At 38.0% G+C, this 25,049-nt stretch overlaps 2 protein-coding genes across 2 annotated transcripts; one reads left to right on the forward strand and one right to left on the reverse strand.

The window, feature by feature from the left end:
• The first annotated feature begins 1,468 nt into the window (after positions 1-1,468).
• Smim27 (small integral membrane protein 27) lies at positions 1,469-2,530 on the forward strand. The gene is made up of 2 exons (XM_033759101.1): positions 1,469-2,022; positions 2,338-2,530. The coding sequence occupies exons 1-2, from the start codon at positions 1,978-1,980 to the stop codon at positions 2,458-2,460; spliced, it is 168 nt and encodes a 55-aa protein (XP_033614992.1). The 5' UTR covers positions 1,469-1,977; the 3' UTR covers positions 2,461-2,530.
• Positions 2,531-3,265: 735 nt separating this feature from the next.
• Ndufb6 (NADH:ubiquinone oxidoreductase subunit B6) lies at positions 3,266-16,766 on the reverse strand. The gene is made up of 4 exons (XM_010619187.3): positions 16,465-16,766; positions 11,969-12,061; positions 6,295-6,339; positions 3,266-3,428 (listed from the first exon to the last, which is right to left on the reverse strand). Exons 1-4 carry the CDS (start codon positions 16,642-16,644, stop codon positions 3,360-3,362), a joined length of 387 nt encoding a protein of 128 aa, XP_010617489.1. The 5' UTR covers positions 16,645-16,766; the 3' UTR covers positions 3,266-3,359.
• Between the last annotated feature and the right edge of the window lie 8,283 nt (positions 16,767-25,049).

Here is a 25,049-nt window from a genome sequence, read left to right on the forward strand (position 1 = left end):
TCACCAGGAGCAGCGCGGGGACCGGCCAGAAACAACCCCTCCGCCACAAGCTCCGCACGCGTCAAAACACAACCCCCACACTGACAGCGCATGCGCAGCAGGCAGGCGCCGCAGAGGGCGGGGCTCGGCGCGGTGGCCGAGGCCTGGCCCTCCCCCAAGCGCTGCTTTCTGGGGAGGTAAATTCTCAGTTTGGGAAGGTTTTGTTTGGTTTTTCTCCAATATAAGATAGAACCCGGGCCTTCGTAACGAGCTATATCACCGGCCCTTTTTATTTTTCTAGACGGTTTCGCTGATGTGCCCACGCTGGGCTCGAACTTGGGATCCTCCTCCCTCAACCTTCCACAGTGCTGGTGTTACAGGTTTGCACCACCAGGACCGGCTGGGTTCTAGTTATTTTAAATAGCTGGGACATAAATATAATGTCCGTTCCCCTATTTACCCGTAAAATACAAAAAAGAAAAAAGCAAACAAACTACCTCGGTATCATTAAAGTCTCTCCCCAAACTCAAAGAAATTAACTACAATTACCTCCTGCACCTTTTGTTACACAGCAAGGATGTAACACTGGAATTCCAATGACCCAAATCCAGAGCTCAACCACTATCCTACAGTGTTTTGAGAGATCTATTCCAGTCTGAGAGAAACACCAGGGCCCGAGATCAGCCTAGTAAGATTTTTCTCGCAAAAGACTCCTTTTCAAGCCCGACTTGGTGGTGAACACTTTGTAACCCCAGCATTCAAGAAGCTGAGGTAGGAAGATCGCCATAAGTTCGAAGCCAGACTGAACGAAGTAGCAAGACCCATCCCCCCAAAAGAAAAAAACTTTACCTTTCCGCTCCCTGAAATTTTGATTAAAAGTACCAAAGTGTTATCCGAGTTGTGCAGAACGAGCATCAGAGCCAAAAGCAGCCCTCAGCCAAGTTCTACTAGTGAGGGCTCAAGAGCATCCCAAAACCAATGATCTTGCCGCCGCTGGGCGTGGTAGCACACGCCTGCAATCCTAGCCCTCGGGAGGCTGAGGCAAGAGGACAGGCAGGAATGAGTTCCAGGCCAGCCTGAACTACACAGTGAGACCCTGTCTCACAAAAACAAAACAAAAAAGCGAACTTGATAAACTGGCATGCCAAACTACCCTGCTTTGGGCTTAATATTTCAAACATGCTGCGGTTCTAGTAACAATAAACGCTAGGGGAACACTTAATTGCCGCTAATGGGTGCTAGGTATTTCTTCTTAGAAATATCATTTATATAAATGAGATTGGAGTTTCAGTAACTACTCATTTTGAAGCGCTCAACAGAGATTCCAACAACGACTCGTAAATTGCATGAAACAGTGGGTGGTATTCTTATTTATATCAAAGATTAAAGTAAAAACGTCTATCCAGTCGTGGTGGCGCAAGCCTGCAATCCCAGAACACTCCGGAGGCTGAGGCAGAAGGATTGCTGTGAAATCAAGGTCAGCCTGCACTAATAGACTATGTCTCATAAAAAAAGAGAAAGGAAGAAAGAATAGGTACAAACGTCTGTACAGTACTATGTAAAAACAGATGGAAAGCAAATGTTAATTTTTCCAGCCTTAAGACACCAATTTCACATTTAAAATGTGGATTTTTCAAATACACTTTTAAAGCACACGACAGCACATTATTCTGCATTATTACTGCATTTCAAGTGGAAATTTAAAAGTTGAAGAAGCATGTCTATCTTCTGGGGGCGGCAAAAAAGTAAATTTAACCCAGTTTTCTCCACGATTCCATCCCCTCCCCAAAAGGTGGGCTAGGACCCGGATCACATGACCGCTCCCCCAACTCCGGGCGGAAGAGCATAGCTGGGACAATGGGAAGCGCCTTGAAAGCGGGTGGGAGGGATTTCGTGCCCAGCTGAAAGATGGCTGCCGCAGCTGGGCAGCCCGCACCGGAGAGGTTACTCTAGATCCCTCAGCTTCTGTCCGTTCCCGCCGACCGTCGCCTCCTTACCATGAAGCCAGTGAGCCGCCGTACCCTGGACTGGATTTATTCAGTGGTAGGTCCCGGGTCTCGGGGTGCTTCACAGTACAGACTCCCTGGGCCCGCAATCTGAGGGGCTCCTATTCTTCACCGCTCTGAAACTCCAAAACCTATTCTAGAATTAAACGGTTCTGTCTCTCACCCCGACTCCGCCTCTTCCTGGAAGACTAGGTCTTCCGTTTCTTACGTAACGGCTTCCGAGTCTACTCCCCCTGCATCCCCATTTAGAGGCTGTCATCGAAATTTCCACCTTAGCGAGGATTTATGATAACCTAATGGGAACAAGGGTCAAGTAGCACGCACATTACATTTTTTCTTTCTTTCTTTCAAGTTGCTGTTTGCAGTCGTTTTACTCTCCTGGGGATACGTCATCTATGCATCAACGGTAGTTGCACAGCGACAGCTAAGGAAGAAATACCCAGACAAAATCTTCGGGATGAATGAAAATTTGTAACTCTTCTAGTATTCTCTCTACAGTTTTTTCCCTCATGTTTATATGACACCTCTGTAGACTTAAAATTCACAATACAGATTTTCTAAATTTATTTTTGTATACTCTTTTATCATAAGTAAACACACCGTATCAGCCGGTTGTTGCTGTGACAAAATACCTGCCATATACAACTTAATGGAGAAAAATGTTTATTTTGGCCCAAGGTTTCAAAGGTTTTTAGTCCATGGTCAGCAGGCTCAAAGGCAGAAACATGGTGTAAAGGCCTGGTGGAAAAAAAATACCAAATTCATGGCATCTGGGAAACAGCAAGGAAAAAGCCAGAGGGGAAAGGTGAGGGACCTGATACAGTCCTCAAGGTCATACCCTCATGACATCCCATGTGCTTTACTAATCTAAGTATCTCTCAAGCTTATCAAGTTGACAATCAAGATTAATCACACAATTTTTTCAAATAGCTCTGACTTCAGAGTATAACATCATAGATAAAAAGTCAAGCTTTTCAATCTGGTTTTCAAAATACTTGAAAAATATTTCAGAAAAGCTTTAAAAAAGTGAAAGCTGAATTTATTCTTATATATGTTTATTGCAACATTTCACTGTTGCAAACCCGCACACAAAATACCATACTTGGAAAAATAATTACCATGTGACTAATACATCCTATTTGTCAAGTCAAGAATGGCTAGAAAAAGATGGTTGCTTATATCACTTGTTTAGCATTTCTGGTTTTTATGTACTGTCAAATTCAGAAGGTGTGAAGTAGTACAATGTTTGGGAAAAATATGAAAACACTTTTCTGAGAGTAAACTTTATTAGTTTTGCAGGAAACATATTCAGTTAATATAACAATATAGGAAAAAAATAAGGGCTTAAAAGCCTTTGACATTTTTAAATAGTCTTCAGTGATGTTCATCAGGAAATTCTTTCATTGGTGGAATTATTTCTCCAGTCTCCAAAATTTTATCACCCTAGGAAAACAAAGAAGGATTGAGTACAAAACTCTTAAATTTGCATAGGTAAGTAGTTTACCTGTGTTCTATGTTGACCAGCCCCTGCATGGAAAAGGTAGTTAAACTCTGACCTTCTATCCCTCCATACCCACCCTTCTTTTTCTTTCCAGATGGGCTCACTATTCAGTTCAAGATGGCCTTGAACTCACTAGCCCAGGCTGGCTTAGAACTTGTGATGATACTCCTGCTTTAGCCTTCCAGGTGCTGGGATTACATACAAGTACCACCACATCAGGTTTGGTATTCACTTTAAAAAGGACTCAAAACAGAAGCCATCTAGAGATAAACAGTAGTCATAGTTTTAAAGTACCAGTGAAAAAATAAGTTTTACTAAATACAATAACCAGAAAGGCTATGACAGTTGTGTTTTCCAGATGTTGAAAGGATAATATCTGTGCATGGCCCAAGCAATAGAAGCCCTAGAAAGAATGTGCAGGGGCACATCTTCAGTTCAATCTAAAGGTAATTTATACCAAGCAAGTCAATGTGACCCACCAATTTTCCACTGGGCTTACATGTAGCAGATGAATTTTTGTCTGGAAGCTAGTCCAGGTGTCTTTTAAAACCTAGATATAGTGTGTGGTCAAAAGGGCTGCCACAGTTTGGAAAAGCAGATGCATGAGAACAAAAAAACGAAAGAACTTGGTAATTATTTTATATAGAATAGGTACCTGCATGGGCTTTGAAGCCAGAACCCAGAGACTAGAAGTAAATGATTAGATGCCTACCAAGTATTTTTCTTTGCTAGCCAAATGTTGAGGGAAATCAATGGTCAAGGAAACCAAACATTCAGATTATAAAAACCTGTGAATATTTAAAATTAGAACTGTTTGTGGCACTGAACCTGTAAGCAAGAGGCAGATTTTGCAGGCTGTACAACCCCTAAGGAAGGCATGCTTACCATTACCATTTAGATGTCTAAAAAGCAGATCCTGGACAGAGCCAGGGACCAGAAGAACAATGGACTAAGGTATTTCTTCCAGAAAACAAAATCAGTGCCCACTCAAGTAACTTCCTACACACAGGAGCCTTTACAATATTTGACTATTAGAATCACAAAACTACCAAGAAGAAGTCATTCCTCTGCTATCCAAAATCCACCACTTAATAAGGGGTATGGGGGTGGGAGAGGATACAATTAACTTTTCTGTCTTCCTAGTTCACTTATCCTCAAATCAAGAGAAGTCATATTTGAACCTGACAGATACTACTATGCATTACCTAGATACTCTGGATATAGGGCTGGCTAGTGATAGAATAGGTCTTTAGGATCTTTTTCCTAAGGGATAGACTGAGTGTTACCTGTGTGGGAATCAAAGTTACTGGTGCCTAGGAGGATGGACTATGGCAAAGATTTCATGCATAAGAGTCTCAAAAAATAGGAACGAACATGTGAATATTTAGGACAGTGAAAATGCGTTCTGGCCAGTACTATTTCAAAAGTAATATAAGATAGCCCAAATCATCTTATACTTTAAATATCATCCCAAAACAGCCTTTTTCCCCCCTCCAACAATCTTGAATATCTCATTCTAGGGGACAGACATAAAAGACAAGAGGATTGCCTGATTCACACTAATGATATCAAAAAAATAAATGTTCTGTTAAGATTTGTGAGGTTTCTATTGCTTATCCTATTTTAAAACATGTATTCAAATGGGCATTCTTTAGTTTCTCAAAAGGGAAGATTTTCAAAGTGGTCAAATGCACAGAAACAAAAGAGTGGGGAAAAAAATAGAAATACTATAGAATCACTAATATGTTCTTCTAAGAGTGGCCTCATTTTTGTTTGAATAGCAATGGCAAAATTAATGCATAAAAACTAAGCAAACATCCAGAATAAATACCAGTTATCCAACTGACAAAACCAGCAAGATAATTTCCTATTGTGAGACCATCTAGGCCCTGACACATCAATTACATACAAGGAAATAATAAAAGAAATGCCCTATTATTTCCTAAAGAAAATTCCAACCGGGATGGTTAGCAAATTTCAGTGGTTGTCCCTAAAATTCTTACTGTAGTAAACAATAGATTGTTGTAGAATATGTCATTTGATGAAAGCAAGAATCAGCAGTGAGTTTGGCTGTTTATTTTTCCGATCCAGGGTCTTGCTATGTTAGCCTCAAACTCATTATCCTCCTGCTTTGCTTCAGTCTCCCAAATGGTGGGATTAGAGGTGTGAGCCACCACACTTGGAGAGTTTTGTTTTTATAATTTTGAATTTATAGTCATGGTAATGCACTGATTATTTGTGCCTAAAAACAGGACATAATGCTTATTTTTCTGTACTAAACAATAATATCCCGAACAGTCAATAAAAATGCCAACTGACTACTGAATAGTCTTAATGCTGAAAGAACTAATTTTAAATTAATATTAAGGTCTAATATTCATAGCATAAAATTTTAAACACACATTTAACTGGTTTTAAATTTACAGATGAAGAACTTCAGGTCAAACGATGAAAAGGAGGCACAAAGCCACAGAATGAGGGAAATTACAGAAACAGCTGCAATCACCATGCTCAGGGGTCTGCTCAGGCTCCTGCCCTCCATCCTTCACTCAACATGAAACAGCACCAGGGAAAAACTGTTGATTTTGTCCACTCATTTTAGGATAATCAAGGTCATAAAATAAAGCTCAAAATTAATGTTTCCATTTCCCATCTTCAACTATAATTGCTACCTCAAACTATTTCCTCCCTTTATTTTTTTTAAAACAACACAGACAACAGACACCTAAACTAACATTTAAGAAGGAACATTTTAAGTGATCACTTAAATTATATATAATGAAAAAAGAAAAACCAGAGTTGACTTACTGGGAATATTCTGGGCTTCCTTTCAACGATGTGATATGGTCTTGTCTGCAATACAGATAATTCTGTGTTAATTATGGTTTTAGAGTTTCTTCTGAAAATAACTAGGTCATAACCCAAATTTTAATTTAAGCTCCAAACTTTTACAGAATTCCAGATTCATGCACCCAGCTATTCAACATCTCTATTTGGCTTTAAGTATCTAAAACTTAACTAGGTCTAACACTTAACTTCTCCCAGTCTCAAATTAATTCTTTTCATGTTCCCTATCTTAGTAAATGGCACTTTTGATTTCCCTCACTCCAAAAGCCAAAACCATCAACTCCTTAGCCGATCCTGTTGAGTCTACCTTGATATTGTACCCTATCTCCAACTGCTGCTCCCCACCTCTATGATGACCACCCTTGCCCAATCCTTTATCATTTCTTTCACTTGGACAGCTGCAACGACAAGCACCTGCTTAGCTCCCTGCTTCCACTGGTGACCTCCATAATGAAGGCAGGCTAGCATATCTTTTAAGGTGTACTTCTCCATTCAAAATTTCATAATTCTTAGAGAAAAAGGCAAAAGTCTTTGCTGTGATCTTTAAAACCCTACATGATCAGACCCTTGGCTACATGTCTGATATCCTACCACTCCCTCACTCACTGTACTGTAGCTACAGCAGCCCCTTACTAGCCTACTCCAGTCTGTACCTTTATACTTACAGTATTTTTACTTTGTACTTATTTATTTCTCTACCTGAAATGCTCTTCTAGATATCTGCTTGACCCATAATCTCATTTAATTTGTTTCTTTTCAAGTAGTAATTCCTCAGAGAGGTCTGATTAATACAGGCCCTGTCAACCTCTTTGTCTTTTACTCTGCTTAACTTTCTTCTAGAGATATAATCCCTTCTTATGTTATTACCTATCTATGTATTTGTTGTCAGTCTGTAAGAGTAAAATAAACACCTCATGAAGACAGGGATCAAATCTCCCTTGTTGCTGCATCTCTTATGTTTAGCATGGTGGAATGCATGAGGAAGGGCAAAAAAAATTTGCCTAATAAACGTATTTATAAAGCATAAGCACAATATGCCACACCAAAATATTTTAAATATTGGCATGATATAAAACACAGCGTTTTATGAGACATGGATATAAGACACAGGGAACTGGAATATGAGAGAAACTCAGACTGTAATGTGAGGATGTTGGTCAGGCCAGATGTAGTGGCATATGCCTGTAATCCAGCTACTCTGGAAGCTGAAGAAGGAGGATGCAATGCTCATGGCCAGCCTAGGATACTTAGTGATATCCTGTCTCAAAAAATTAAAAAAGGACTAGGGATGTAGTTCAGCGCTCCCTGTTAAATCCCAGGAATGAGGGGGAGACACTGAAATGTCTTCAGAGATGACAATTCAATGAGGCATCAAAGGAATTAAATGAACAAAATCTGGCTGCAATCTTATTAAAGGGGCAGACCCTACCTACTCAAATTAAAAAAATAATATGTGAGTGGCCTTGGGATCTCAACTGGCTAAAGATACACCTCAAAGTGTGAATCTCTTAGATAAGCATTCCTATTAATGTATTATTAACTGCAGCTTGTAAATATGCCTCTCCGGGAAAATTTTAGTGAAATATCAATAATAAAGTTAAACCCAGAGTATAAACAGAAAAAAAATCAACATTTAAAAGTTCTGAAAACATTGGCATAACCCATGTATTCTGTTGATTAGTGTTCTTAATATAAGTATAAGATACTGTGCCTATCCTTATACCTGTGGCTTATTCTGTGGCTAGAGGGTCTAAGAGATTAGGTTTAGGATCCTAATTTAAATGCATAATTGATTTGGACATGTAATTTTAAGTTGAAAAAATTTTGCTTCTTAGGATCACAAATTTATGTTATAAAAATTATACCCAATTCTTTATGAACAAAAAAAAGCACTCATGAATGTTTAAAAAAAACTGAAAAGAAGTAATATTTTTCTTCTCTAGGGTCTTACATGCTAAAATACTAAAAAAAAATAACATGTATATTTTGATATGAAATGGTCTAGACATTGGTGAACATAAAAAGTTTTTAAGCTAAATAGAAATAGAGATATTTCTATTATCTCCTACTAATGACATGATTTTAGCATATAATCAACTGCTAACTTCAGGTGTTTCTTCCTTTGTTTTTTTGTTGTTCCGTTTTGTTTGAGACAGACTCTCAACATGTAGTCCAGTCCAGCCTAGAACTGGCCAATCCTACCTCAGCCTCTTGAGTACAGGGATCACAGAGGTGCACCACAATCCCCAGTTGTATTTCTTCCTTTAAAAGTGTCTTTTGGCTTCACTTTTCTTTTTCATTCCTGCTGTCTTCACCCTAAGCAGATACTCATCAACTAATATTACTATACTGCAAACAGCCTCCAGCTGATCTGCTTCATATCTGACTTTCCTCCCTTTGGTTAACCCTACAAATCAAGGTTTTTCTACATTTTCCTCACATTCACCAAGTCACTCTCCCATTTAAAATGGAGAGCTGCTTACTGCCTGTCATGTACAGCTCAACCTCTGCCTAGTTTTCAGGAAATCCCACAAACTAGTCCCAGTCTGAGTCAACAGAGCCTTCCCTTCTACTCTTCTCCTCACTCTTGGGTACATATGGCCATCACTGACTCCATATCTCTCCTTCTGATTAGAATAACATTTCTCCAGGATACTGTTATTCAAGTCATCCAACATTATATATATTCCTTGAAGTCAAGAAATTTACTTTTGTATATTTTTTCTATAGTAGTTCATCTCTATCATCCAAATTACATACATTCGATGAAGTCAAAACTTTACTTTTATATTTTTTTTCTGTATCAGTAAAGGAAGAGGATACACCATTTTTTTTTATCAAAGGACATAATCTGCTTAATGAAGAGAACTAAGATGATGTCAGAAATCAGAATTTTAAAGAGCCTATCAATCAACAAAGAACATGTCAAAGTGAGAGGGAATTTTACGAGAACTCCAAATAATTTTGATTATTTATTTCATGGTCCTTGCAACAAGCTAACAAAAAGCAACCTCAACTGAATTTTCTAAAATTTGTTAGGCAGCCCCTAGCTTTTCTTTTAAAATAATTTTAAACAAAAAGTTGTAAGAATGATATAAATTTTTTTTCTTGAATCACTTTATAGTAAACTGCTGACTAGCTATTATGTATATACTACTGGGACATTCTTAAAATAATTATAACCACCAAGATCAGAAAATAAACACTGACACACTGCCTCTATCTGACCTGAGGAATCCCTTCAATTTCACCAAATGTCTCAGTAATTGTTTAGACACCACTTATAAGACTTGTTCTCCATTGACTGTAAAGGATCTTTAAAATTCTCATTGCCAACTCTGTACTTTTGATAATGCCCATTATTCAAGAATTACATTATCACAATGCTTGGAGGGTGGCGGCTTTGGGGATGGAATCTAGGCCTTGCACACCCTAGGCAACCACTCTACTAAGCTATATTCCCAGCACTCAAGAATTACATTTAGTTGGCACATCTCTTCAGTATTCTTCAATCTAGAACAATTCAGATGTCCTTTAACTTTCGTGACCTTAGTATTTTTGGTAACAGCCAACAATGCAGAATAGTCCCTCAATTTGGGTTTGTTTCCTCATGACTGAATCCAGCTTATACACTTTTGGAAGGTATATCACAAAATTAATGCTGTTTTATTCTTATTGTATCCTTTCAAGTAGTGCATAATTTCAGTTTCTCCCATTAATGACATTATTAAGGTCTTGCCTGCTAGGTTTCTCCACTACAAAGGTATCCCGTTTTTCTTTGCAACAAGTATTTTAAGAGTAATTTTAGCATCCTTTGATGCTCCTTGGCTGAGTTAAATATTACTATGATGATTCTCCTATGGTGACTTTTCTATCATTCCTTGCTTTATTATTTAGCAATTTATTACACAAAAAAGCATTCTCTCCTACTCAATTCATTTATTTGTATCACTGTAACTAAGTTTTAATTTTATTAAGTCAAATTTCATCTCTTTCATTTATTTATTGCCTCAAACTCGAGATCCTTTTGCCTCAGACGCTTGACTGCTGAGATTATAGGCTACAGGTATACACCACTATGCCTGGCTATTATTTATTTTGATGCTCAAATTGTCACAGTGAAAGTCCTTTCAACCTGAGTCTATGTTCTTTTCATATATCCCTATCATTCTTGGAGCATTCTTTTACTTTCTAGCTCAACAATACGTTCTAAGTTCATTTTGTACTTTCCTCAACACAGCCCTGGAATCAGCCATTTTTTCAAGGACCTCTTCGTCCTTTTGGTGGAAAATGTATTTATAAAATAAGCCCTGGTTGCTAAGTGTTCTAATAAGCCTGTTTCTTCAGGCTTTCTCAGTGGACAAAGCTAGAGAATACATGTATACAAATGCACACACATACATACACATATACCCCTTTAATATCTGTATTTGTTTCTGTCTATGAATATATAGTAAAAGACAAATTCAAACCAATACTTCCAATTCCATTCTAGCACAGGTTTTTTCCTTTTTCATATATGTAGCTCCCTTTTCAAAGGGTGAAAATCTTGGATCTTGTTATCAATATATGTAGTTAGTATAACCTCATCCATATCTTAGTCTGGGTTGCCATCTCCAGCATTCTCCCATACCACCTTCCCCCAGATGTCCCTTTCCCTCTGCTCAGGTTCTAGCATCTTACAGCAGGCTGCTACCATTGCTACTGCCCTCCTTAGGGCAAGGGTTGATTCCAGGACTGAGGCAGGAAAAGTAAAACTGAGGTCAGAAAATATTGTTGAGCTAGAAATTACAGAGGTACTCAATGACTGCTCTCACCTTCCTCCCCTTCAATCCAATCAGGATCTAACACTCCTATCCCTCACTGAGGACAGGAATGCCCTGGTCACTCTGTGTACCAACAGTGCACACAGGGTAGCCCCAATACTCCCCCTTCTATACCACTCTAGAAACATATGCATGCCCTCCTCACTCTGTGGGATTCAGCACCACCCAACAGACTCTGCTATCCCTAGCCTTTAAAATATGGCCATTGGCTCCATTCAATCAGCTCATGCAAGATCTTTCAGTGAAAATTTCATTTTTGTAGATCCTGGATTTTAAAGAAAGAAAAATGTGAAAAATTGTATAAAAACAAAATATAATGATGACAAAAATAACATTTATCTATTTTGAATTTTATACCGCACCTATGCTCAAAAAAAGGAGACAGAACTTAGTATATTTTCCCCTCCTATTCAAGACCTTATGTTTACACTAGTATGAGCTCATCGACATTCTCATCATTTAAATACTACTTGTACAAGGAAATGCATTACAAGTTGTAAACTAGAATAAAGAGTTATTTTAAAAAATAATTACATTTCATTAAACCTCTTACCTAAAAGTATTCAAAGTACTGCCAAATCAGCAGTAAGGTTTTCTTTTTTGTTTTGTTTTGTTTTTGTTTTCAGTACCAGGGAATGAACTCAGAACCTTGCATTTGCAAAGCAGGCACTTTGGCACTGAACTAAATCCCCAGCCCCTAGCAGTAAGTTATTAAGTGCAGGTTTTTTCGCAAATATAGCATACTCACTAAGAAATTGTTTTGCACAATAGAATAATAAATTCTGAAAATATACTTAAAAAATACTTACATTCACATGATACTTCAGATAATAATGAACAATCCAGGCAGGTATGAGCACATGAGTAAAAGCAAAAATACTGCGCCCGTACACCTTATAGATCTGAGAGACAAACATAAAATTAAATTGATATCTCATTTTTTATGTTTATGATGAGTATTCTCCAAATTTCCAAAAAGAACTTACCTTTTTATACTCTATAGCTAATCTCACCCACTTGAGTATTTTCACTAAATGTAGGGAACTGTTTCATGATACTGTATATAGAAGTCCAGGGCAAATAAGGCTTAAGACAATAAGCATTTTGGTATAGCATTTGAATAATTTTTTTCACAAAGATTTCTAACAGTATGTATTCTTATTGTATGTTTGTTAAAGATAAAACTTGGCTCCTAAAATTCATAAGGACCCAAAATAGCCAAAGAAATCCTAACCAAAAAGAACAAGTTTGGAAGTATCATTTGATTGCAAACTAAACCACAAAACCATAGTAATAGAACAGCACAGTACTGGCACAAAAACAGACAAAAATAGACCAATAAAACAGAACAAAGGCCAGAGACACAAACCCATGTAATTACAGCCAGCTGATACTGGACAAAGGAGCCAAAACTATACACTGGAGAAAATACAGTACAGACTCTTTAACAAATGGAGCTGGGAAAACTGGATATCCGTCCACTTGGAGAAGATTTGAAACTAGATCCCTATCTCTCATCCTGAACAAAAATCAATTCAAAGTAGATCACAGACCTAATTATAAGGCTTTAAACTTTTAAATTGCTAAAATATAGGAAAAACATTTGAAGCCATAGGTATGGGCAAAGACTTCCTGAATATCACTCCAATAGCTCAGTAAATAATAGCAAAAATCAACAAATTAAAAAGTTTCTGCACAGAAATAGAAATAACTAGCAAAGTGAAGACACAGCTTGCAGAATGGGAGAAAAATCTTTGCCAGCTACTCTTCTGACAAAGGATTATATCTGAATATCTCAAAACTCAAAATACTTCACAGCAAAAAATCAGAGCCCAACCAATACATGGGCAAATTAATTGAAGTAACTTTTCCAAAGAAGTACAAATGGCCAATAAATGTATCAAAAACATTCAGCATCTTCAACCATTAGGGAAGTACAAGTCAAAACTATAGTGAGACTCCATTTCACCCCAATCAGAAAGGCTGTGGTCAAGAATATAAAAAATACTATATAATAAATACTAGCAGCAAGTAGGGTCGAGGAGGAACTCTTCTACACTGCTGGTAGGAATGTAAATTAGTACGGTAACTATGGAAACATGGACATTTCTCAAAAAACTAAAAATAGAACTACCCAGCTATGCTACTCCTTGGTATACGCCGAAGACATTAAAATCAGCGTACTATAAGGATACTGCATACCTTCATTGAGGTCAATGTACAATGTAGAAGAGACAAGATACGGAATCAACCCAGATGCCCCCAAAACAGATGAATGGATAAAGAAAATGTGGTACAATACACAATGGAATATTAATCAGAAAGAATGGCTGGGAATGGTGGCACATGCCTATAGTCCCAGCACTCCAGAGGCTGAGGCAGGAGGATTGCCATGAGTTCAAGGCCAGCCTGGACTATACAGTGAGAGTTCAAGGCCAGCCTGAGCTACATAGCAACAATCTGTCTCAAAAGCAAAATAAAACTATAAAGAATGAAATTTTGTCATTTGTAGGAAAATGGATGGATCTGGAAATCATCATGTTGAGTGAATGAAATAAGCTAGACTCAAAAAGACAAATACCACATTTTCTCTCCAGTATGTAGAATTTAAAAACAATGACATGAAAGCAGCAGGGCGACTATTATTAGACAAGAGGAAGGGAATTAACAGGAGAAAAGAGAGTGTAAGGGAAAGTAAAGGGGTTGCAATATGATCAAAAAAATACACCAAGACCTAGTATTTTGTAGAATTAGTAGCCACTAATAATAAGGGGGGGGGGATAAAACAAGGAGAAAAGGCACTAACAATAAAGGGGGGAAACAGGGGGAAAATTAGTAGGCACTAATAATAATGGGAGGGGGAAGATATATATTATAAGAATAGTTTCAATGAATTTAACCTAATCAAAACCACAAAAGTTTTCAGGTAACGTCATCTCCCTAATTTGTCAGTTTTCGTATCCATAATCACTACCACTTGCATTACTTTACCATATTTCCCCAAAGCAAGACCTGGTCTTAACATTAATTTTTGCTCCCAAACATTCAATAGACCTTATATTTTCCACATATAAAAATCTACATTTACTCAAATACTGTCTTCTCCTGTAACATCGTAACTCTCCAAACTCCACATTCCAGCCTGAATTTCTTGTGACTACATTTCCTGTAGAACCACTGGCCCCAATCGCTCATGTCCACCAATAGAGCTCTTCTTCAACGAGCACTTCTTGTCCATGTAGCCTGTGTATGCACTGGCAACATAGCACTTGACAAGTGATTTTATCCCATGAATTCTTCACCCAAGCCAACTTCTTTCAGGGTAGGCCTCACAAAGTTTCCATTAACTCAAGTGTTAGTTGCAAATTTACAAGACAGGAATGGCAACAAAAATGATGGTGCTCACAAATACAATGGAAAACTGCAAGCACCAAAATTCAGGAAACATTTTATTTCACACGAGTGTGTTAAGTATGTCTATTACAACATGATGTATTGACTTATGAAGATTCACATCAGACACAACCACATGCGTTCATTATCAAGGGCACATATTATTCATGCCTGTCTGTTCTCCCATTGGTCATTTAGCAAAAAGTCTTGCACTCTCTGTTTACATATTTTTACCTCTCACCAAAAGGTGCTCACTTGGATATTTACAAATACTTAATTATAATTTATATTATCATTTATTTAAGATACTGTCAATATTACATTTGAGTATATATCAATATTATTTTATTATTCAATATGTCTATTGTTGCAACAGACATTCTACTACTAAAGGCATCTGTCTGGCTGACAATCTTAACCAGGGCTTATTTTTTGGGTGGTGCTTATATTATGAGCATCCTGAAAAAAGTCAGCCTAGGGTAATTTTCCTGTTAGGTCTTATTTTGGGGGAAATACAGGAGGTGTAAGGCAGACAACCTTGAATACATCAATGCTACAAAGAGAATGTCTTACATACTGAGTTAGGAGTGTTCCAAACTCATTCTGAGATACCCTCTGACATACTGATTTTAAAAGAGAAAGACAAGGGAGAAATAAAAATGGAATTTTCCATAGCAGCCAATTTTACTGAAATATACTTATTCTTTCAGGGAAAAGTCAATCTAGAGTCTAAGTATTACTACAGATATAATTACAGAAGAAAAATTCAAAGTAAGATGGAATTCAACAAATGACATTTACTCCCTTAAATTTCTTCCTGACCAATGGGTGAGATGTCAACTTTCAACTAGTGACTGTCAAAATTAACAGTTAATATCAAGGATAAGTTGGGATAGGCTTGAATTAAAGAGTTGAATTTTACCACCATAATTTCTTAGGAAAATTTACATCAATTCCGTTGCACTGTACTCTGTAGCACAGTAAGAGTAAATAAATATGGTTTTCAACATGAACTCCTTCAATTTGTACCTCTGTGTCTGTGGGTTAATCATTGAATTGGTGCAGATCTGTTTCTTCACATTTAAAATGAGGCTTAAAACATTTTATATCATATAGGAGTAAAATGAAAGTAATACATGTAAAACCTTCAGCAGAGTGAACATAACGATTACCCAATGCTCCTTATTAGTATTATTGCTATTTTTATAAGCCACTACTGAAGTAACTGAAAGCAACGCTGATGATGTTCACATTCATAACTGAGAGTGAATAACACTTCAAAGAAATACCCAGAATAAAAAATAAAAGTTCACCCCCGAATTTTTTTCTTAAAGAATAACTGTTAAAAGTAAATAGTGGTGGTTTAGAATGGTAGCTTTTGAATATGACTCCCTAAGCACACCGATAGTACCTTGTCTTTGTATTCCATAACATGGGCTGCACTACCAGCCAGGCATTCATTCCTCTGGGAGGTGGTGGGTGCGGTGTATAACTTCAACCTTAAAAGCTAGCCTACTCTACTCAAATACTAAAATCACAGAATTTTAACTCTTGTGAATCCTTGCCTCTTGTACTGAGATTTCTCAAGTCAAAAAACAAAACAAAACAAAAAACACACGTGCAGAGTCCTATAAAAACATTGATTCGCCGTCTCTACAGTTGACAGCAAATGGGCATGATTCTTCCAAGCCATTCGTACTCCAGGACTTCTGATCCCAAATCAGGACTCGGGACAAGGCAGAGCCCTCGCTAAACCTAAGTCCCTCTGAATCTGATTCTCCCTCGGGAACTACGTGGACTTGCGGGATCCGGATGTCAGTCCTTGGGGTGGCTGCAATGGGCGGCCGGATGTCCAGTGGGGGCCTCGGAAGGGTGAGTGCACGGAGAGGGGTCGGGTCGGCCCTTCACTCACCGCGTTCTTCCACGGGGCCCCGTCCTTCAAAAATTTATTCCAGAACGCCTCCAAAGGCCACATCTTCCTGGGGGGCAGCACAGGCTCCCGAGGACTCAGCTCCTGGTCCTTCAGCCATCGCCTTCTCAAGTCCCGCAGCTGCTGCAGCCGCAATTTTTCATCCGGCGTGTACCCGGTCATTTCGCTGCTGAGAGCTGGGAAGAAGGATGCACCGCGTCCCCGAACCAGGGTCCTTTCACTCAGGCGCGCCCCCGCTCGGCAAAGCGACCTTCGGAGGACGCCAGGGGCGCGCGCGGTGTTATGACGTCACATCCGGGTCCCGCCTCCGCAGTCACCAAATTCCTCCAAAGGCAGGAAGGATCTGAACTTGCACTAAGCTTTCCACCTCTTTTTTTATTGGTCCAGTATACAAAAGCGGGAGGGTGGCTTGGTGATGGGACAGAGGGGTGGGAGGGTAGAGGCGGATAACTAAGCGTAAGAGGTCAGAAACCTGGGGGTTTTGGTAAGGAAGAAGAGCTTGTGTGCCGGGAGCTCGAAGCATGAGGGTTTGTGTTCGGTGAATGTCATGTCCAGATGCAGAACCTTACTTGTCTCTCCCACTTTGGAAGTCCCCTCTGCAGGGCCTTGAGAGTCTACGGAGATAGTCACATCCGAGGTTAACTCCCAGCCTTATTGACTGGTAGTGACCTTGAGCAGCTGTCTCAAATCAATCGCTCTGTCTGTTGAGCGGAAGTGAAAAAGCAGTTTAATACCTGGCAAGATCCCATGGCTGTGCGTACTCTGCGATCCTGCAGTCCCACTTGCAAGAGTATCCAAAAGGCACGGAGTTAAAAATATACACTGCAACACAGTTTTTCTTAGCAAAATACTGAAAATTACCTCCTCCAATTATTCAATAGAGGATTGGTTATATAAATTATAAAAGAAAGCAGTGAAATGTTATGGTAGTTGTAAAAAGTAATGAAGAAGAAATCTATCTACAACTGTGGGGTGATCTCCAGAATATAACATTAAGTGGAAACAAATTAAAAGGTGGAGAGAAGGGTGTATAGCATGCTATCTTGTATCCAAAAAAGTTGTGATAATACTGAATATATATACATACCTGCTTAAATTTTAAAATAAAGGAAATGAAAACAACTGATTTTTAAATTTTAGTTTATTAGTACATGTGTGCAGTACGTATTTACATTCTTTGTGTGGAGGTGGTATGTACATGTGCCTAATGTATCTTAATTCCTTTCTTCATCCCCTTTCCTTTCTCTCCCTCCCCACTTCACCCCTTCCTTTATCCCCGCTCCCCCTTTTTTGTGCACTTGTATTTGTTTGCAGTACGTATACACGCAGCACATGTATGTGTGGAGTTGGTACATGTACATATTCATCCATTATCCCTTCCACTCTCCCTCCATTTTTTGAGCCCCTTCCCCTCTGAGAATGATCTACCTCTCTACTTCCTATTATTTATGTTGTATTTTGCTCTTTATTTTTACACTGAGTTTTCCACATAAGAGAAACAGTGTGATATTTAAACTTGTGTGTCTGCTTTGTATCACTTAACATTATGGACTCAAGGTGCATCCATCTTCCTACAAATAACTTGTCTATCCTTTATGTCAGAGTAGTTCTCTGGGGTGTTTAAATACCACGTTTTCTTTATCCATTCAATTGTTGATGGACCTATGGGCCACTTCCAAGATACAGCTATTACGAATTGCGCTGCTATAAACAGGTATGCATATGTCTCTAGCGCCATGTCTTTAACTCAGGAAGATGCCTAGGAGGGGAATTAGGTCAAATAAAATGTCTAGTTTTAGTTTTCTGAGGAATCTCCGTACTGATCGCCACAGTGTTTATACTAGTTTCCCTACCCACCCACAGTGTAGAAGAGCTCCTTCTTCGCTGCAGTCTCTCCAGCATTTGTTATTCGGTTTCTTGATGATGGCCATTTTTTTTTCTGGGATAAAATGGAATCTCAGTGTTGTTTTAACTTGTATTTTTCTAATGGTCAATGATGTTAATCATTTCTTCATATATTTATTGACCATTTGTACTTCCATGAAGTATCTATTCATTTTTCATTCCTGTTTTTTGATTGGGTCTTTGGGGTGTGAATTTTTTTAGTTCTTTGTGTGTTTTAGATACTAGTCCTCTGTCTGAGGAATCACTGGCAAAATTTTTTTCTTATTGTATAGGTTGTCATTTCACTCTATTGGTTGTTTCTTTTGCTATGCAGAAGCTGTTTAATTTATCCCATTTGTTGTTTCTAGAATTTTTTTTGTTTTAACTAGGGATCCAACTCAGGACCTTGCACTTGCCAGGCAGGCGTTGTGCCAATGAGCTACATCCTCAGTCCCTGATTCTAAAACTATTTCCTGGGCTATTGGGATTCTGTTCAGAAAATCCTTGCCTTCGCTGATGACTTCAAAAGTTTTACCAATCTTTCTTCCAGCAGATTGTTTCTGATTTAACATTTAGTAAAAAACTGATTTTTAAAACCATATTATTTATAGGGGAAGGAAGAGGATAGGATAGGATAGGATAGACAGGGATAGATGCTAGGCTGCTCTGAATGTACCCTATTTCTTAAGTTTGACTTTAGAAAATATTTCATATTATTAAGTTTATAAAAGGCAGTTCCTAAAAATCCAACCTAAAACACCACGCATGGATCAAAGTGATATAAGTGGTAGCATAATCTCTAAGAGACACAATTCCAAAAACTTCAAACCATCAGTTACTGTATATCCATAGAGATAAGCCTCAAAAACAAGCAAAAAATAAACTGCAAACAAACAAACAAACAAACAAAAAAGTCTCAGACTGTTTTAAGCAATTGCTGGTAATGGTCTTGGTGGTAGTAGCTCTGTTAACATGACATTGAAAATAAATGTTAATGTTAGTATTGTAAAGAACTAGCATTTTGTTACAGAAGAAATGATATATATAATAGAGTAGGTAGAATATAGGAATAGAATAGAATAAGATTAAAAACCCTATAGTACTGAGTTCTGAATAGGAAAACAGCATAAATTCATGATGTATTTTATCTTTAAAAAGATATGATTTTGTTTTAGCTTGTTGATTAAAAAATGTGTAAGTGTACTATTGTTGAAAAAATGGCCCACTCTGTAACCAAGCACCTCTGGTTCCTAGAGTGGGCCTCACACTGCCAGGCAAGCTTTCCCACTAAGCTACAACCGCAGCCTGACCCCATTTCCACTGACAGGAACCAGGCTCCCTGAAACAGCAGCCCTCCAGTGTGTTGCTTGATCTAAAGACTTCTCTAAACTCTTCAGAACTTTTGAAGACTCCAAAGAGCTTTTGTTCATGCGGGTTATAGCCACTGATGTTTACTGCATTTGAAATTAAAATATCTTAAAAGTAACAATATACTGACAAAAATTTTTAGTGAGAGGAATGTTGCCGTTTTATATTTTTGTGAATTGATGTGTGTCTTAATAAATGACAGTAGAATTCTTATAACTGCCTCTGTGTTCACTCACATATCATGTAGCCTCTGGACTACTCTTTGTACATTTGGGAAAGAATGGGACTTTAAAAAGGAAAAGAGCATGTTGGTATCATTATGAAAATAATTTTGACCTCACAGACTCCATAAAAGGGTCACAGACACTCCCAGGGTTCCCTAAACTATACTTTAAGACCCACCATCTTAAAGAAATAGCTAATTCCACATCTACATTAGGAAATATAAAAATAATTCGGGGTCTTATTGTCATACTAGAAAGTTGGGAAGTTTCAAAGACTAATTAGGGTCATATTGAAAGAATTTAGAAGACAACTTGAACTGAATCCCAGTGGTCAGAGATGGAAAAATTTGATAATCTATTAATCTAATAACGTTGGTGGGTTTTAAATATGAAATATATTCACATACATGGATTCAAAATAATTTTTTTAAGAAATTCATTTGTTACTTTTTGATGGTATTAGGGAACCGACTGGTTATTTTGAAATCTGGTAAGAAAAAAAGTCTTTTTTCTACACAAATTGCATCTAAAAGTAACAAAAAAGTTGAAATTTCTTCAGAGAAGCATAAAAACTGCTTTAAAAAAAGAACTGCTAGAGTTAGAATATTTTGTAACCATTTTTGCAACCTTGGTTCATCAGCGTAGTAGTGATGGTCATCACTAATTACACATTTTTAAAAGGAAAGCCGCGGCGCCCCCTGGTGTAAGATTTATTTACTACAGTACTTACGAAGTAGTTTTGACAAAGTAATTGAACCTGAGTCTGAGCATGTTTCCAAATGGAACTGCACCTGTGAAGGAAATACAGGGGACAGAAGGACTCCTTACACAACACCAAATGATGCATGATAAATCCGGATTATAGGGAGTGCACGAAAGCGACTGTTTCTTTTTCTTTCTTTTTATTTTTTTAGTACATGTTTACTGTTCACGCAGTTTACAATCATCTTGAGGAGTGGTTACCATGCTAGCAAGGGCTCTATCTCCCCAATGAGGCATTTGATAATCCAAATAAATGTTTCTTTTGTAAGTGGAGCTAAAGATGCCTAGTATTTTCTTTGGTCTCAAACCATTATTCTGGCTTAGTCTGGTAAATTACTACAGTCCCCCATTTCCTACCATTACAATATTTGAGAAGAAAAATAAATCACTATTGTTTAGTAAGATACAGTTTTATACCACGAGTGACCTTATTACACCCTTTACATTTACCTAAGGCTGTAAATTTCACGAAGCTGAGTGGAACAAAAATAAAGCAGTGAGAAAAATTATTCAGCTTGGCACTGCTGGGAAATGCGGACTCAAATTATTCGGATGGGCAGCAGTACCTTGATGACTACTAGACATTTCCCACAAGAGGGCGCTCTCGCTTGCTGAAAAGTTCCACATATGCCAGAACTGGGTATTACTTCAAGCCTCAGTAACCAGCCCAAAGAACTGAGAAGGTATTTACCCAAAAGTGAAATATTTTATCTTTTTTTAGCATCTTGTTCTGTTTGTGGAAGAACTCTACTTTGATGTCATTTTTGGGTAAATAAATTCTTCATACCAGGACCAGAGGAAACCTCAGAAAAAGTAGACAATGGAAGTCTATGTGATCAAGAAATTGATAGTATTTTCAGTATAGAACGTGCAGATAATGATAAAGAACATCTAGTACTTACTTTAACAAAGAATAATATCGACAAAGCAAATAAAAATAAGGCCAACCGATCTTCTTCTTCAAATTTTAAAGTGAAGCTGTACTTCACAAAAACAGTAGAGGAGCCGCTAAATCCAGAGGCTAGCAGTTCAACTTCTGTAACGCCAGATGTTAGTGACAATGAACCTGATCATCACAGATATTCTGGCTCCTCTGACTCTGACCCAGAGAAGGAGCGTTTTAATGGTGATCAGCATACACAAATTATGAAAGTCTGATTTTTTTTTATCAAGAGAGATTAAAAACCATGGAAACAAACTTGAATAAGCTAAAAATGGACCTTTTTTGTTTAAATGGCAATAGAACGTTGTGTCAGATTACCAGTTACAGGAACAATTCTCATTCCCTGACCACTCTTGTTTCACCCTATACATCCACAGGATTTTGACACTTGTCCAGTTGCAAAAAGGTTGTGTAGCTGTGTTATGTATATCCCTTTTTGTGTCAAAAGGACATTTAAAATTCAATTAGGATAAAAATGGCACATTCCCATTAAAAAAACAGAGAAGGATCTAAGTTTTAGTGGGTGAGAAAAAATGCACAAGGAGATGAGATGCAACGGTGTCTTCCATCAGTAACTGACCTCTTCGATTTTCTGTCTAGTACAGTCTATACTTCCACTGGCTTCCTAAATCTGGTAGGGTCTTGGTTTGTCCCCTAACAGAGTGTACTAATTAGGAAAGACAGGAGATTGAGGCTCTGTCTTTAATAAGTGGTACTGACAGGCTAATCTAAGTGCAGAATTTGGCCACCAGACTGTCTTCAACCAGAAACTGAGTTAAGAGTTCCACGAAGAGTTCCTTTCTTTCAATAAGTAATTTAAGAGTCTGCATGTTGTCTTCACTTGCATTGCTTAAGCCAAATAATTGAAAAACATATTTAATTTCTCTAGAAATTCCTTTATCTCTATACAGATTCTTTCATTTGTTCTTTAGCTTTTAAAAGAAAAGTCATATCGCCTTACCATACAAGGCATCATTATTTGCAAGATGACAAGAAGAAAAACTTACCCAGAAAAATCAGAAAAGTTAATCAGAAAAATCTGTGAAGATGTATAAGGGAGCAGTCTCCTAAAACATCCCTACTTTGAAACAGAGCTTTGGAAATATACAGAAACCAATATAATCAGCAACTTCATAGTGAAGTCCATTCTTTACAGAGGCAGAAGTTCACTCACTCTGTACCTGGGATGGAATCTTGATCCTTGGTTTGCTACTGGCAGCACGGGCATGCCAGTCGCTGTCTCACTAACCTTCTGAAGTCAGTTGAGCACAGTAGATTACTTGTCTGATGTCCTTTTTCTGTTTTTGTTTTTGCAGTATTGGGGATTGAACCCAGGGTCTTACATATGTTTGGAAGGCACTATACCACCGAGACACATTCCCAGCCCTTTTAAAATTTGTTTTAAGATAGGATCTCACTGAGTTGCCCAGTTCAGCTTAGAACTTTGATTCTCCTTCTTCAGCCTTAGTACCTGGGGTTATACATACCCACAACAAGTTGCTATCACCACTGCCCTCTGAATCATTTGTGACTCAAGCAAGCTCCAGGTCTTTCATCTTTGCTGCCCAGGGCAGCATTGATCAGACCCAAAGCTCAGCTTCTTCTCTAAGTTTCATTTTCTGTTTTAATTCATTAATTTGCCTTGTACTGTCATGGCTCACAGGAGACCAGGACCCACTGCAGGAGTTAGAGTAATGTCCCCTTTCCCTGTTCCATACAATCTACGCTGGACCAAAACAACAGATAGTTGAATCACAAACGTAGATAAAATCTTTTCCTTAATATGTATTTTTACCAGAATTATACCAATGCACATTAGCATTGCTCAACTCATTGAATGTTACTTGAGCTTTTATACAAATATTTAGTCAATGAAACAATATACAGATATTTTGTGGATAAAATTTGATTATAGTACCTATTATTGTCATAGAATTTTCCAGTTTGTAAAATACTTTCAGTATACAACTTATTATTGCTCAAACTAAGAGCCTATGTTTTGTTGACCTGAAGTTGTTTAGAGAAATTAGTCAGAAGAAATTCCCTATTTCACTCCTCTCAAACCACGCAATTCAGAGAAGCCACAAACTAATCATGATAAGCTCAAATTGATTTATCTCATTCAGGAAGAAAAATCTTCAATATCAAAACCCAAAATATTCCTGTGGCCAGTACTAAGTTCTCAGTAATTTCTTTATTTCAAACTGTGTATCCAAATATGTCCCACCATCTTCTTTCAAGTTTGTCCTATGATGTGTGCATATATAAGTACTCCTCCAGGTGCTGTTCAATTAAAATAATGTAAAATTTTCATTTACCGCATTCCTTTCAAGATCTCATGCTTTGTAAGGCTTTTATTATTCTGACTTCATTTTGCATTCCTTGCTCAATTTTACCCTCTTTGCTTAGCCCAATATTATACCCCAAGGCCAAGGCCTTTTTGTTCACCAACAATATCACTTTTTTTATTCCTATCTCTTTGCTTTTTATTTTATTTGCCACCAGTCAAGCTTGCCTTTTTTCTCTCTACCAATAACCAGATTTACCCAGTCCTAACTCCTCTGCAAGCTTAAACCTCTGCAGCAGTGATTCCTGGAACCATCTAAAACTTTCTTGTGTGTTAAGCCTGTGCCGAGTATGGCTTCCACAAATGGTTGAGATGAAAAATTTTTAATGTCTCACTGTCTTAATTACTTTCTTGTCACTGGGACAAAATACCTGACACCCACAACTTAAATGAGGAAAGGTTTATTTTGGCTCACGGTTTCAATCCACAGTTGGCTGGCTTCAAGGCAGAAAAAAGATGGCAGAAGGGCATGGAGAACAAAATGCTCATATTATGGTGGCCAGGAAGGATAGAATAAAAAGAGGAGTCAGAGAGAATACACCCTTCCAGGTCACTCCCCCAGTGATCCACCTGCAATCAGGCCCACCTCCTAACGGCTTATTCAGCTACTAAACTTATTAATGGATGAATTCATTGATGAGCATAGCACCCCCATGATCTAATCAACTTCCAAACACATAAGGTTCTTTTTTGTTTCTTTGTTTGTTTGCTTGTTTTTTGGCACGGGGGATTGAACTCAGGTCCTTGCGCTTGCAAGGCAGGCCACTGAACTGCTGAGCTAAATCCCCAGCCACACATAAGGCTCTTTTTGATCCAAACCAGACACCTATTCTGTGTATATGCCTGAACACCTTCTATATGGAAATAGCCACACATTGTATCTTGCAGCATATCACAGAATATATTTTATTAAAAACTTTAAGTAACATGAAGGAAGGTATGATAAGATTAGTAAACATTTGTCCCCAAATTTCCCATGCCAGAGACAGGTCTCATCATACTCACATGGCTACACTGTGGGAAGCATCTTGCTACACTT

This window comes from Fukomys damarensis, unplaced genomic scaffold (assembly GCF_012274545.1).
Source record: "Fukomys damarensis isolate Sample0158 unplaced genomic scaffold, DMR_v1.0_HiC HiC_scaffold_36, whole genome shotgun sequence".
In the NCBI taxonomy this organism is placed as follows: Eukaryota; Metazoa; Chordata; class Mammalia; order Rodentia; family Bathyergidae; genus Fukomys; species Fukomys damarensis.

Bases quoted from the DNA above. Each gene is read 5' to 3' on its own strand.
- Smim27 (XM_033759101.1), top strand. From the start codon at position 1,978: ATGAAGCCAGTGAGCCGCCGTACCCTGGACTGGATTTATTCAGTG. The intron at 2,023-2,337 runs GTAGGTCCCGGG...CTTTCTTTCAAG, and splicing joins TGGACTGGATTTATTCAGTG to TTGCTGTTTGCAGTCGTTTT.
- Ndufb6 (XM_010619187.3), bottom strand. From the start codon at position 16,644: ATGACCGGGTACACGCCGGATGAAAAATTGCGGCTGCAGCAGCTGCGG. The intron at 12,062-16,464 runs GTGAGTGAAGGG...TTTGTCTCTCAG, and splicing joins GGGCCCCGTGGAAGAACGCG to ATCTATAAGGTGTACGGGCG. The intron at 6,340-11,968 runs GTAAGTATTTTT...TCTGTATTGCAG, and splicing joins ATCTGAAGTATCATGTGAAT to ACAAGACCATATCACATCGT.